Consider the following 12,039-nt stretch of genomic DNA (forward strand, 5'->3'; position numbering starts at 1 on the left):
TCTTCACCCGATGTAAATAGAGTGGAAAAGCAATTTTTTAATATCTATTTGTATTTCAGTCAAGGTAGAACGTTGTTGAAAAATTATGGAAGAACCATAGTAGCAACACTGCCTCCTTCCCCTCCTGGTTCTGTGAGGATAGGAGGATGTTTCTTGGATTGCCATATGTCCTCTTTTTCTAGGACATGTCCTCTTTTTAAGGGGTAAATTTTCTGTCTGGGTGGAATTCTTGAATTTGCCGAACTGTCCGGGGGTGTGGGAGCAGGCTACTTTTTATGTTGTTTTGGTATATTTTGAAGGGACACTGTAGATTGCACCCGCTCCCCCTCCCCTCCTGCCCCAGGCACTGGCAAATGTGTCTTTTTTGTTGTTGTTGTTCTTCAAAATATGGCAACCCTAACATCCCTCTGGAGGGATGCAGGTGGCGTTGTGGGTTAAACCACAGAGCCTAGGGCTTGCCAATCAGAAGGTCGGCGGTTTGAATCCCTGTGATGGGGTGAGCTCCCGTTGCCCGGTTCCTGCTCCTGCCAACCTAGCAGTTGAAAGCACATCAAAGTGCAAGTAGATAAATAGGTACTACTCTGGCGAGAAGGTAAACGGCGTTTCTGTGCGCTGCTCTGGTTCGCCAGAAGCGGCTTAGTCATGCTAGCCACATGACCCAGAAGCTGTACGCCGGCTCCCTTGGCCAATAAAGCGAGGTGAGCGCCACAACCCCAGAGTCATCCGCGACTCGACCTAACGGTCAGGGGTCCCTTTACCCTTTAACATCCCTCTATCCACTTGACCTGTTTCTTCCTGTTGCCCTTTCCTCATCTGAATAGTGTTTCAGGTTGAACTGCAAGTAAGCATAGGAGGACGTCAACTGGGCCTAGCTTTATGAGAAACCAAAGTAATTTAACATATATATTTTTATTTTGGTCCCTGCCTTTTTCAGTTCAAAGAGCTTGTACTGCCTTACCCTCTCTCCTTCTTACACCTATGAGGTATTTACCAACCCATTTCCAGATACAGTGGCTCAAAGTGATAAATGCAAATAAGTATTTATCAAGAAAGTGTTTGCGCTGTTAGTGTTCTACTCTGGGATATGTGAAGGTGTTGTTATAAAAAGGAGAGACCCATTGAGAGTGTGCAGAGTACCGCTTTAGTGTAGGATAACTAGACACCCTTCCCACCCACCTCTTCTAAAGACAGAACCTCAGCGACCATCTGAGGGCGTTTCCAGACTGCCGATATTTTCAGGTGGGATTCAGCCCACATACCGACAAATCCAGGTTGTGGAGGAGTGGGAGCTTTTCTGCCACAAACCTGCTTCCAAAGATCAAACGTTTGCGATAAGGAAAGCGACGCGAACTACCTCCCCGTAAACAAACAAGAGGGAACGCTCATTCAACAGCCAACATCGTCCGTCTAATATCTCTGCAGACCAATCAGGACGAATGCTCAACGAACAGGTCGTCTGGAAGCGCCTCCAAGTCGTTTTAGACGCGCAGAGCAGTCCTATACAGAGGTAGGAGCATCTAAGTGTGTGATGCCCCTCCTCCCTCCCCGGTTGGGGTTTGGTGCGCCGACCTCTGCCTAGGACTGGGCTGTCAGGCTGGGTAAGTCCCGTTGGACTCAGCAATTCCATGTAAGCAGGCTTCTTGCCGAATACCTCCAAGTAAGCGCGAGCAAGACTTACTTCCAAGCAAAGGAGCCAACTCCTGGGGGCCGAAGTCGCTTCGCCCCCTCTAATAAAATATTTGACGGGATCGCCCACCCAAGTTAATGCACATTGCCATTTAGATGGTGTACGTGCACCACGTTATGTGATCGATTGTGCAGGAAGGGGCTCACCTGCCCCTTATATTTTATTCAAGTTAGCACCCTTGCTTCCAAATACGCACGCACAGGATCGGGCTGCAGGGACAGGTTGGAGAAAGGGAATTAATAGGCGCGGAGCTGGGCACAGCCTAGCGATATGCGCAGAGTTAGGCCCCCAGCCCATTGGCTGGAAACAGGCTTTCTGGGCGGGGAAGGACGTCCCCTTGAACTTTGTGCCACTGACTCCAAATTAGGAGCTCCTTGGTGCTCAGCAACCCCGCGCCTTCCAGCGCCTCCCCGACCCGCAGCGAGGGAAGGCTCCTTGCCCCAGCTCCCCGGCTGCCACAGCAGGAGCGCCCCGCGCCCCAGTCCGGGCCACCGCGCGCCCGAGGGAGTTCTGCAGGAGGCGGGCACCTCCGAAGGTCGACGGCTCCTTCCGGCTCGCTGATTGGCTCGCTTCCTCTGCGCAGCGGCTCGCCCCGCCCCTTCGAGCCTCCCTCCCTCCCCCGCGGGCTGCCTCGCTTTCCTCGCTCTCGCCCTTTCCCTCTGCGCGCCTCCGCTCGCTTCCCTCCCATCCAAGATGGCGGAGAGCCTGCCGGAGCATGAGCGGATCCTGCAGGAGATTGAGAGCACCGAGACGGCCTGTGTGGGACCCACCTTGAGGTGAGGGGGCGGGGGAGGCTCTGCCCGGCCAGGCGCAGGGGCTGCACGTGCCAGGCTCCCCCCCCCGCGCGCGCTCCCCCCCATCTCTCTCTGGTTGCCACAGCAGGAGCCAGAGCAATGACAGCTCCTCCCCAGGCACACGCGCACATTGGCTGCGGGGAGCAGGCTCTCGGGAGAGGTGCCCCCTTTCCTACCAAGTCTCGGGAAGGGAGATTCCTCCGAGCTTTTTAAGTCTTCCCCACTGTGGAGTTTCTTGCCCTTCCCAACGTCTTGGGGCGGTGGTCTGTCTTGCTGGTGCCCCCTCCCCCGTTCCTCTGTCGTCTTTCTCTCTCGTGTATCTTGTCTATTGTACCTACTTCAGCCTGACACTTCACCTCTGCCCTTTGCAGGCTCTTCTTTAAACCGAAAAGAAGGGGAAGGGGAGAGGTCTGCCTTCCTCCTCCTCCTTCCTCATTATCTGACAGCTCACCTGGCCTCCCAAGACAGGCATATCGGGTTAATCAATAGTCTGAGAAATTCAGTTCTGTGCTCCTTGAAATGAGAGAGAAAATGCACTCCTCTAGAGAAGCTGCATTTGGGTTTCCTGAGTTCTGAATTTGTACTAATTGCCTGTGTTTGGAGACCAATGACCTATCAAATGAAGAGGGGAGACACCTTTTTGGAAAATTCTGTTAGGTGAAATGCTAGGGTGAAATGGGTTCGGTAGTTATCCATTTGTCCTGACAAATGCCCCCACCTTTTAGTTTTATTACTGAAGTTCCTCTGCAACTGATATTGGCCTGACCTTTTCTGGCACTGTATTTGTTTTGCTTAATTAGAGTATCCCTGTAGCTATCATGAAGATACTCTAATACGTTTGTTTTTAATTTTTTTGTAGCTCTCTTCTGCCATTTTTGTTTTTTTGTTTTCCTTGGCACTTGCAAAGCTTACATCTGATAGACTCTGGTTCTTGCCTCATCTTGTGTGAAATAGTTGTGAAATATATTGGAAGGAACACAAGAGTTGGATTTCATATTACCCATTGTGGTTGGAGGAACAGTTTGTATTTTGTATTTTTTTTGGACCTGTGAAAGCCAGTGGGTGTGTCTTGCTATTTATGTAGTCACTGGACTTGTAAATCGGCTTCCTTTGAAAGTGTTGTGTTCACTAATCTTATGTGGAAACGAGGCTGCTCTTATTGTTTCTCACTACAATGTCCTGATCCTAATTACATGCTTTATAGTTGCAACCTGTGCCAAAGAACTGGGGCAAATCTTTACTAATTACTTATTGCTGCACCATCCAGTGGGCATATCTCCGCAAAGATAAAGGTGGCTCTCTGGTGGCTAGAATAACTTTAGGTCTTAGTGATTTTCCTCCCCCTTTCATCTTGCTTGCAACACACCTCTCTTGTGCCATGGGACAGTTCTACAGCATGAAGCTAGAATATATTTTGGTGGTAGATGTTTCATCGCATAGTGGTTCTGATGTTTCATTATGTCATCTGTCTAGACCAGTCATTCTCAACCTTGTTGTTGGACTACAACTTTCATCATCCCTGACCACTGGTCCTGCTAGCAAGGGATGATGGGAGTTGTCGTCCAACAACACGCAGGAGCCCAAGGTTGAGAAAGGCTGGTCTAGACTGAGGATATGTTCGATTCTAATATTGTGTTCAGGTAGAAGATGCTGTGCCCCATTTCTCAGTGCTTGCTTGTTGAATTCACAAAAGAAATATTAAATCGGGAAATAATGAAAGAGTGTAAGGATGAGGAAAAAGTGGGGTGATGTTCAGAGATAGGGCTTGCTTTCCCTGTTAGCAAAGGTTGAAGGAACTGGGTATGGTTAGGCTGGAGAAGAGGATGGGGGGGGGGGTTTACATGATAGGACTCCTCATTTAACTAAGGACCATTGCAGAAAAGAGGGCAAATAGTTGCTCTCTGCTCCCCAGAGGACAGGACCAGAACTAATGGATTAAGTTAAAAGACGTTTGATTTTGGTTGAACAGTAGGATAAACTTTTAATGGAGAAATTTGGCACTGGGACCAATTACTTGGGAGCAGAGGTATCTCTCTTGCTGGAGGTCTTCAAGTAGAGGTTAGACAGCCAGCTGGTGTGTGTGTGTGTGTGTGTGTGTGTGTGTGTGCTCTAACTCTGAATTTCCTGCATCCAGCAAGGGGCTAGATTGCCAGCAAGATCCTCTCCAAAAACTCTGCTTCCGTACTCTATTTGTGCTACATGCAGGCTCTATGCTCTTTCTCTTCTGCTCTGGCATACTGAATCCAGTCAAAATCTTAAACAAGCTGTCAAGCTCCACTGAGGTTGGAAGCCCATTACAAAAGTGAGCACACTCATTCTGTCGCCAGAACTGAAGTTCCTTAAAGCTGAAAAACAAATCAATACTTGCCTTCATGAAACTTTTATTTTCATTATGAGTAGACAAGTCTCCCAAAAGCAATTCGTTCAGTTCCCCGTTACAGTAGGAGGGATTGATGCAGGGACACCAGCTGCACAAGGTTTGAAAGAAACCCATTTCTTTCATTAGGTTTTCTACAGGCAAAGTGTCTGTTGAGTTGTTGGCCATATCTATCTATCTATCTATCTATCTATCTATCTATCTATCTATCATCTAGCTATCTCAGGCATAGGCCCTCCAGATGTTTGGGACTACAATTCCCATCATCTCTAGCTAACAGGACCAATGGTTAGGGATGATGGGAATTGTAGTCCCAAACATCTGGAGGGCTGGAGTTTGCCTATGCCTGATCTATATCTATCTATCATCTATCTATTTATCTATACCTATCTATCTAGGTTTCCCATTCTCGCATACAAAAGAGAAACAAATGTTCTATATGCCCAGAGGAGTTTCATGTTGTGCACACTGCTTATTTGCCTCTTGTAGAATTATGAACCACTGGAAATGCTGTGCATAAGTCAGCTGTGTAGGCAAATTTTCTGTGGAAGAGATTCTTGCACAATATGATAGGAAATCCACTCTTTGCCTGGTAAAGTTTACGACTTCAGATTTGTGTGTGCAACAATTTATTATATAACCATTGTAACAATGCATTTGAAACAGTAATGGGTTACATCTTGCTACAACCAACTATGCTACTAGCACTGGATATGTTGAACAACTTATGTTGCATTTAAAACATATATTTTGTTCCTATCAGTGTTATGGCTGTTTTAACTAGGCTTGTAGAAACCCTCTTAAAACTTTTGAAATAGATAGATATTTATCAAAGCTGAACCTGTTGCTTCCCACCAGTATTTAATAAGGTTATATATATATGCGCTACTGCAGTATGAAAAGTATTTAAGGCACTTTCTGCATTATAGGGCAAAAAGTGTATTGGAACTTAGGCTAAATATTTACTGTGAACAAGGTTTGTGTGTGCATGTGTGTATACTCTCTCTCTCTCTCCCTCTCCTCCCCCCCCCACACTCTCACACACTTTTTTTTTTTTTTAGTACAAACAGCCTTTAGCAGATATATCATTTAGACATAAGGACCTGGTTTTCTAATACAGTCGGTATACCTTGTGTCATAAGAAGTTGCTTGCAGAGACTGAAACACAGTCTTCTTCACTAAAGTGCATTGCAAGTCTGCAGGTAGAATGACATAGTATGTACAGTAGTGACTTTGCAAAACTAGATACTGATACATTTTTAAACTGTAGCTTTGGGAAGAAGTTGAACAAGTGAAAATTACTTTGCCACCCGCGTATATCCATGTTTTCAATTTACTACTCACCAACTTTATACAGTATAGTGAAATAAGGCAGGGGTCTAACACAAGATGATCTGAGATGGGGAACTAACTTTAGCTTTCAGGAGCTTGGATAATGGTTAAATTCTTTGGAGAGCCTATTTCAGGGCCTTCATTCCACCCCTGCCCCAATTTATGTCTAGTAAGCATCTGATACTGTTGTCTCCCGTACTTCTCTGCTGGAATACCTTTTATGTTATTTGTTGCACTTATGCTTCACCTTTCCCCCAAGGAGCTCAAAGTGCAGTACAGTGGTACCTCAGGTTACAGATGCTCCAGGTTACAGACGCTTCAGGTTACAGACTCCACTAACCCAGAAAAAGTACCTCAGGTTAAGAACTTTGCTTCAGGATGAGAACAGAAATTGCGCAGTGGCGGTGCGGCAGCAGCGGGAGGCCCCATTAGCTAAAGTGGTGCTTCAGGTTAAGAACAGTTTCAGGTTAAGAACGGACCTCCAGAACAAATTAAGTTCTTAACCCGAGGTACCACTGTACATGGTTCTCTGCCCAGTGGCGCAGCTAGGCAGGGGCGGGGGGTGGCACAGTGGCTACTGGGCATCGGGGGGGGGGGGGGCTGCCTGGCAGCAGGAGAGCTGCAGGGGGGCAGAGCCATTGTTCATCCTTCAAAAATGCTAGCTATGTGGAAAAAGATCAACACCTTTGGTCCACCCCAGGTGCTGGCAGGGGTTGCTACGCTGCTGTCTCCTCTGCCTCATTTAATCACCACAACAACCCTGCGAGGTAGGTTACGCTGAGATGTTCCAACTGGCCCACTGAACTTCATGTATGAGTGGTAGTTTGAACTCTGGTCTCCCAGGTCCTATTTTGACACACTAACCACTCCCAGTTATTTTTTTTCTGAAAGTTATTTTTTCTTTCTTATATCATAGTCTAAAACTCCCCAATATCCTTAAAAAAAAAAAAAAAAAAAAAGAAATCATGCAGAGTTGTATATTTGCTACTGCTGTGTGAATTAAATTAAATTAAATTCAGGTTACAGTTATTGAAGACATTTTCCACACTAAAAAACTGTATTTGATACCTGGGCTTCATTGACTCTAGGTTATTAGTGAAAGATGGAAGCATAAGACAATGGGCCCATGTTTTCTAGGTCAAAAACACCAGTACATTCTTGCAACAATACTGCATTCAAATTATGTGGCGATGCCTCACTTAATGCTCTGTAATTCTCAGTTTCACAACAGAACTTCAAAGAAAGTCATGTGTGTGCTTAAGGCACCTGCGTACACATTGCTTTTGTTGATGTTTGGATGTTCAGTGAACTTGAGAAGGATGGTATAAGGACAGTCATTACCTCGGGCCCCAAGAAACAATGGTCCAGAAAGTGAGATTGCATGAAGCTTGTTTTTCAGGGAGACCAAGCAGTTCTAACAGGCACTAGGGATGTTGTTATGATTCTTTCCTGGTGGTTTCATCACTTAACAGCACCCAGTATACCATTCGCTACTATATGCTTCACAGTAGCCTCTTTGCTGATTGTGTCCTCTGAGGCTTTCCCTATGCCCGTTTTATGTCTGCTTTGCTCAGAATTGGCACAGCACCATATAGAATCAAATATGTGCAGGGCCAATGTTTTCCTTTGACTCTTCTTTGGATGGATTTAAGCCACGCTAAGCTCTGGAGTCACTTTAGATTTCAGCATTGCATTTTGCTTTCTTCAGTGAAACTGAGACAACCATCAGAAATAATAAAGGTTTCGGAGTGAGCTGATAGGAGAAACATTAACTTTAGATGTGCAGTGGGAAAGGGTGTAATTTCTAATTCCACGGCTTAAGATAACCTAATATAAGAAGCTGGTAATAGAACTGGCAGAGGATTCAGCAGTCAATAGCTGGAGATGATTTACCTGTTTGTTCTTCCTTCTCTCAGCAATTGCTTAGAACTGAAGGAACAACCACACACAAACACTTGTATTGGGGGAAATCACATTGAATACATTTGGATATACTTTCAAATAAACGTGCTGTTTGTGAGAGATACAAAACAGGAAAGGTATTGGAGCCTTTCTTCTTTTCAGGTTATCTCTAGAATGGAAACATAACCTTTTTGGACTCATGGCGTTGATAATAACCCAGTAACTTAAGAATGGAACAGCAAGAAATTAAAAATAATAATTGTAGTTTTTATTAAGTCCTATCATATTGCTTGAATGGTGGTCTTCGCAATACCGGGGGAGGAGGATTTTTGCTGAAGCTCTGTAAATATTCCTTTATTTCAAAGATTATTAAGCTGAGCAATATTGTTACAGAGCCTTTGGCTTTCTTCCTCCCTACCCTTTTATATTAAAACCAGCTAGGGTTGACTTTCACTGCTTTGTGAACTCAAATAAAGAACATTTTTCCAATGCCTCTTGCTTGCTGTAGAAGGAAAATCTCTTTTGTAAGGGATTTCCTTTTCTGTTGTAACCATTTCCAGAAGGGTAGCACAAGCTACCAGGAGTCCTGGGGCAACTTAAAAGACAAAAGGTGGCATTCAACTAAGATTTTTACAGAGTCGACCTATTGAAATCAGTGAACATCAATTTTAGCTGAGTACCACTGAGCCAAATTACGGCACAAACTTAGCGGACTGTGTGGTCTGTGAAAGCCTATGCCACAGTGAATCTGCTAGTCCTTAAGGGGCCACAAGATTCTGTTGTTTGCCTTTCTGCCTGGAGTAATAGAATGGCTAAAACTGTCCTTGGCAAGGTAAGTGAGGCATCTACCAGACAAGCGAGGTATAGCTGTCTAGTTCTAGTAGCCCAATTGCCTATAAATAACCCTGCAGTGTGTATTTACCATCGCTTCCTCTGTCAGTGCTAGAGTAAGAGGAAAAATGTCTCCCTGTGCAATGGAACTCTCGCCCAACTGCATATGATTAGGTTCTGCTTTGGACAAATGTGTACATGATAAGGTCATCTTTACTTCCTTTAAGAAGTACTCTGGTTTGGGTATTGTCAGTCTCTTGGTTTCTTTAGCTTGCTGACCTCCACAGAATATTCAAGTTCTGTCAAACTCTGTTATTTCAGCTCTTAAGGTTTTGCAGTCTCTTATGTATGTAAATTTCCTTTTAATAAGTGACAAAGGCATAACTGTGCACAGAATTGCAACCCAACATTTGAAGCTAGAACTCCAGCGGGTTACAATGACCATGGGAGATGGAGGGGATATAAATCTCATTGCTAAACTGGTACAATAACACACACCCCTCTAATCTTGAATTACCTGATGGTGTTATGGGCAAGATCAACATCTGAGCTGCATACGTTTGTACTGTATGCACAGATGTCAGGAGGTGGGACTAGTCAGCAAGCACAGTTTTTTGTTAGGGCTACATAGTGTGACATGGCTGGTGTGTTTAACACTTGGCTAGGTCTAGAAAGTAACTAGTATTTGGGAAAATCATGTAGAATAAGTTCACTGCCTTCAATGTTTTGGTCTGATAATACATTGTATACAATCGTAATTTTACAGGTGCCTCTTTGAAGTCAGTGGGTTGCTGTTAGTAAGTCTTAAAAGCTGTTGTATCTAGAGTCTAATCTGTCCTCTAGCTCTTAAGCTGAAATTAATAGTTTTAGAGATCAAGTATAGCAAGTTCAAGTGCATGGCTGATATACTCCACACAAACAGCTAGGGAAAGTCCTGTCTAAACATGCTGTGTGCTGTGCTTTAAAAGCTTTTTATTTTGCTATAGTTTCAATAGTTGTGGCCAAATCTTGATCTGAGATGATGTTAGTTGATTCCCACAGTTATAAATGTTGATTTTAAGATTTGGTCACCAAAATGTTAACTAAGTAATTTAGTTTTTCTTTGCCAGCAGAAAGAGCACAAGGTTCAGTTTTGCCCCTGCCAGTTCATCCATACAGTACTTTCATTTAGTTAACAAGTGACTACAGTAAAGGATGCTTTATAACTTGTTTTTTTAGGTCTGTGTAACTAACATTGTTTAAGTGCATGTCTAAAAGTGTAAAGAGTAAATGTGAAGATTTTCTATGGTGGGTGTACACTAACTTGGAAGCAAGTCATGTTTGGCTATATTTCTTTTGTTGGTTGTATACTTAGGGCAAACTTGCTTTTGCCATGGTGTGATGCGCATAATCATGCCTATACAATCATATAATATTTTATGTGTTTTCCATGTATGTTGTAGGAATGTTTTTATTTTTTGCTATAAAGACTTCATCAGAGAAATGTGGAGTTGCCAACAAATAGTATGAAATGTTGATTATCCTTTTTAAAAAGATCAAAGAGACCTGATAAAATTAAACTCGATAGATTTTTATTATGCATTGTGAAATAGTGAACAAATGCTCCAATCTTTCTGACTTTCCATGCATCCTAGTAAATGCTTCTTCATTGCACCAAACCAGTTTAGTCTTTTACCCCAGACTCCTCCTGTGTTCCTCTTTCCATCTGAATGTACATTTAGATAGCAGCTGACCCTGGATCTGGATGAGTATTGTAATGTGCAAACGTGGCATAGGTGATGTCCTTGAATACATGGAAAATAAACTCTTTCCCCTTGCTCTCCAAGCATCCTCATGTTCATTGTTGGCGAAGCCACCTACCTATCACCTTCAATGGGTCCTTTCCCCTCTAGCACTAGGGTTGAGCTAGGTTAGTCAACCTCTCATTTCATGAAACAATTAAGACAGCAAATGTCTCATTGGCCACTTTCAGATGCTCCAAAGCATGGCACAAAAGCGTTTCTCTTCTTCTGTGGAATCCAAAGGACTCATGGAAGGAGAAGGACTGTTTTCTTCTTGTCCTTTGGGGTAGTTAGCGATAGTCTCTTCCTGCTTTTGACTGCTCCCAAACATAGATAACAAGTCCTCTGTGTGTGTCAGAGGACTTGAGGTGGGAATGGGGTCTGTGTCTCTTCCTTGCAGGGGCCAACCCACTCATGCGGCAGGTGGAGAAGATGCTCTGAAATCCCATTGCTTGCTTTAAAATGAAACAAGTAGAAATCTGGGCCGCTAATGGGTACCAGGCAGTGGCCATTCTGCAGGACTCAAATAGGCACACTGACTGCTCTGTTCCTGACACAGCTCTGTTCCTGCTATACATCCTTTCTCAAAGCTTGGTCTTTTTGTTTTCTGGCTTGTGCCAAAAGAGAGTTGGGCAGGCTAAATGGCCTAAGATCCACCTTTTTCTTCTTGCTGTATTACTTGCTGGATGCTAATGGAAAATGTCCATTTTGCAGAAGCGTGCTAGGAAGTAATATTGCTCTTAATGCCTGAACGATGATATCATGGAAGCTTGCTTTCATGTAGGAAGCTGGTAAAGAAATGGCAGTGTAAGATAAGCCACAAAAAGTGATTGCTGTAAGAAGTGAATGTGTAAGTTATGGGAACTTGCTTTGTGTTGGGGTTTCTGTGTTGAAAGTAAATTATGTGGAAATGGGTATGCTTCCAGGTCCATTCAGGAATGTTACTGGATCCTGTGACTGCATTTGCTGGAAAGATTTCCATGCTGTCACTATTAAAGTATTGATCTGCGGCATTTGCATCATTGTGCCCAGAAAAGAGCATGAGCTTAGTTGTCACAGCATAAATTACAGTTTAATACCCTGTTTCTTGTGAATCTTACTATTCATTGCAAGGTTGAGAGAACAGAAATAGTGAGAGTTTGGGATATAAAATACATCTCCCAACCAATCACTTGAGTAGTAGTATAATTGTTTATGTCTTCGATGTCTGATGGGAGGGTGCTCCACAGGGCAGGTGCCACTACCGAGAAGGCCCTCTGCCTGGTTCCCTGTAACTTCACTTCTCGCAGTGAGGGAACTGCCAGAAGGCCTTCACAGCTAGATCGCAGTGTCCAG

The 12,039-nt window shown here is 44.1% G+C and overlaps 1 protein-coding gene across 13 annotated transcripts in view; it reads left to right on the forward strand.

Annotated features, from left to right (window-relative positions):
* EXOC6 (exocyst complex component 6) overlaps positions 1-12,039 on the forward strand; it is a gene marked incomplete at its 3' end in the record, with an annotated part of 99,865 nt that overhangs the window by 1,173 nt on the left and 86,653 nt on the right. For 7 of the 13 annotated variants that reach the window (XM_081006776.1, XM_081006774.1, XM_081006775.1 and 4 more), the window contains exon 1: positions 2,307-2,463. The exons of the other annotated variants lie outside the window; for them this stretch is intronic. In XM_081006776.1, the coding sequence (XP_080862902.1) occupies positions 2,381-2,463 (83 nt within the window). In that variant the 5' untranslated portion in view covers positions 2,307-2,380. Of the gene's footprint in view, positions 1-2,306; positions 2,464-12,039 lie in introns of those variants that run through there. 13 annotated transcript variants of the gene reach the window in all.

The sequence above is a fragment of the Podarcis pityusensis genome (assembly GCF_964106645.2).
Source record: "Podarcis pityusensis genome assembly, chromosome: 5".
Classification (NCBI taxonomy): domain Eukaryota; kingdom Metazoa; phylum Chordata; class Lepidosauria; order Squamata; family Lacertidae; genus Podarcis; species Podarcis pityusensis.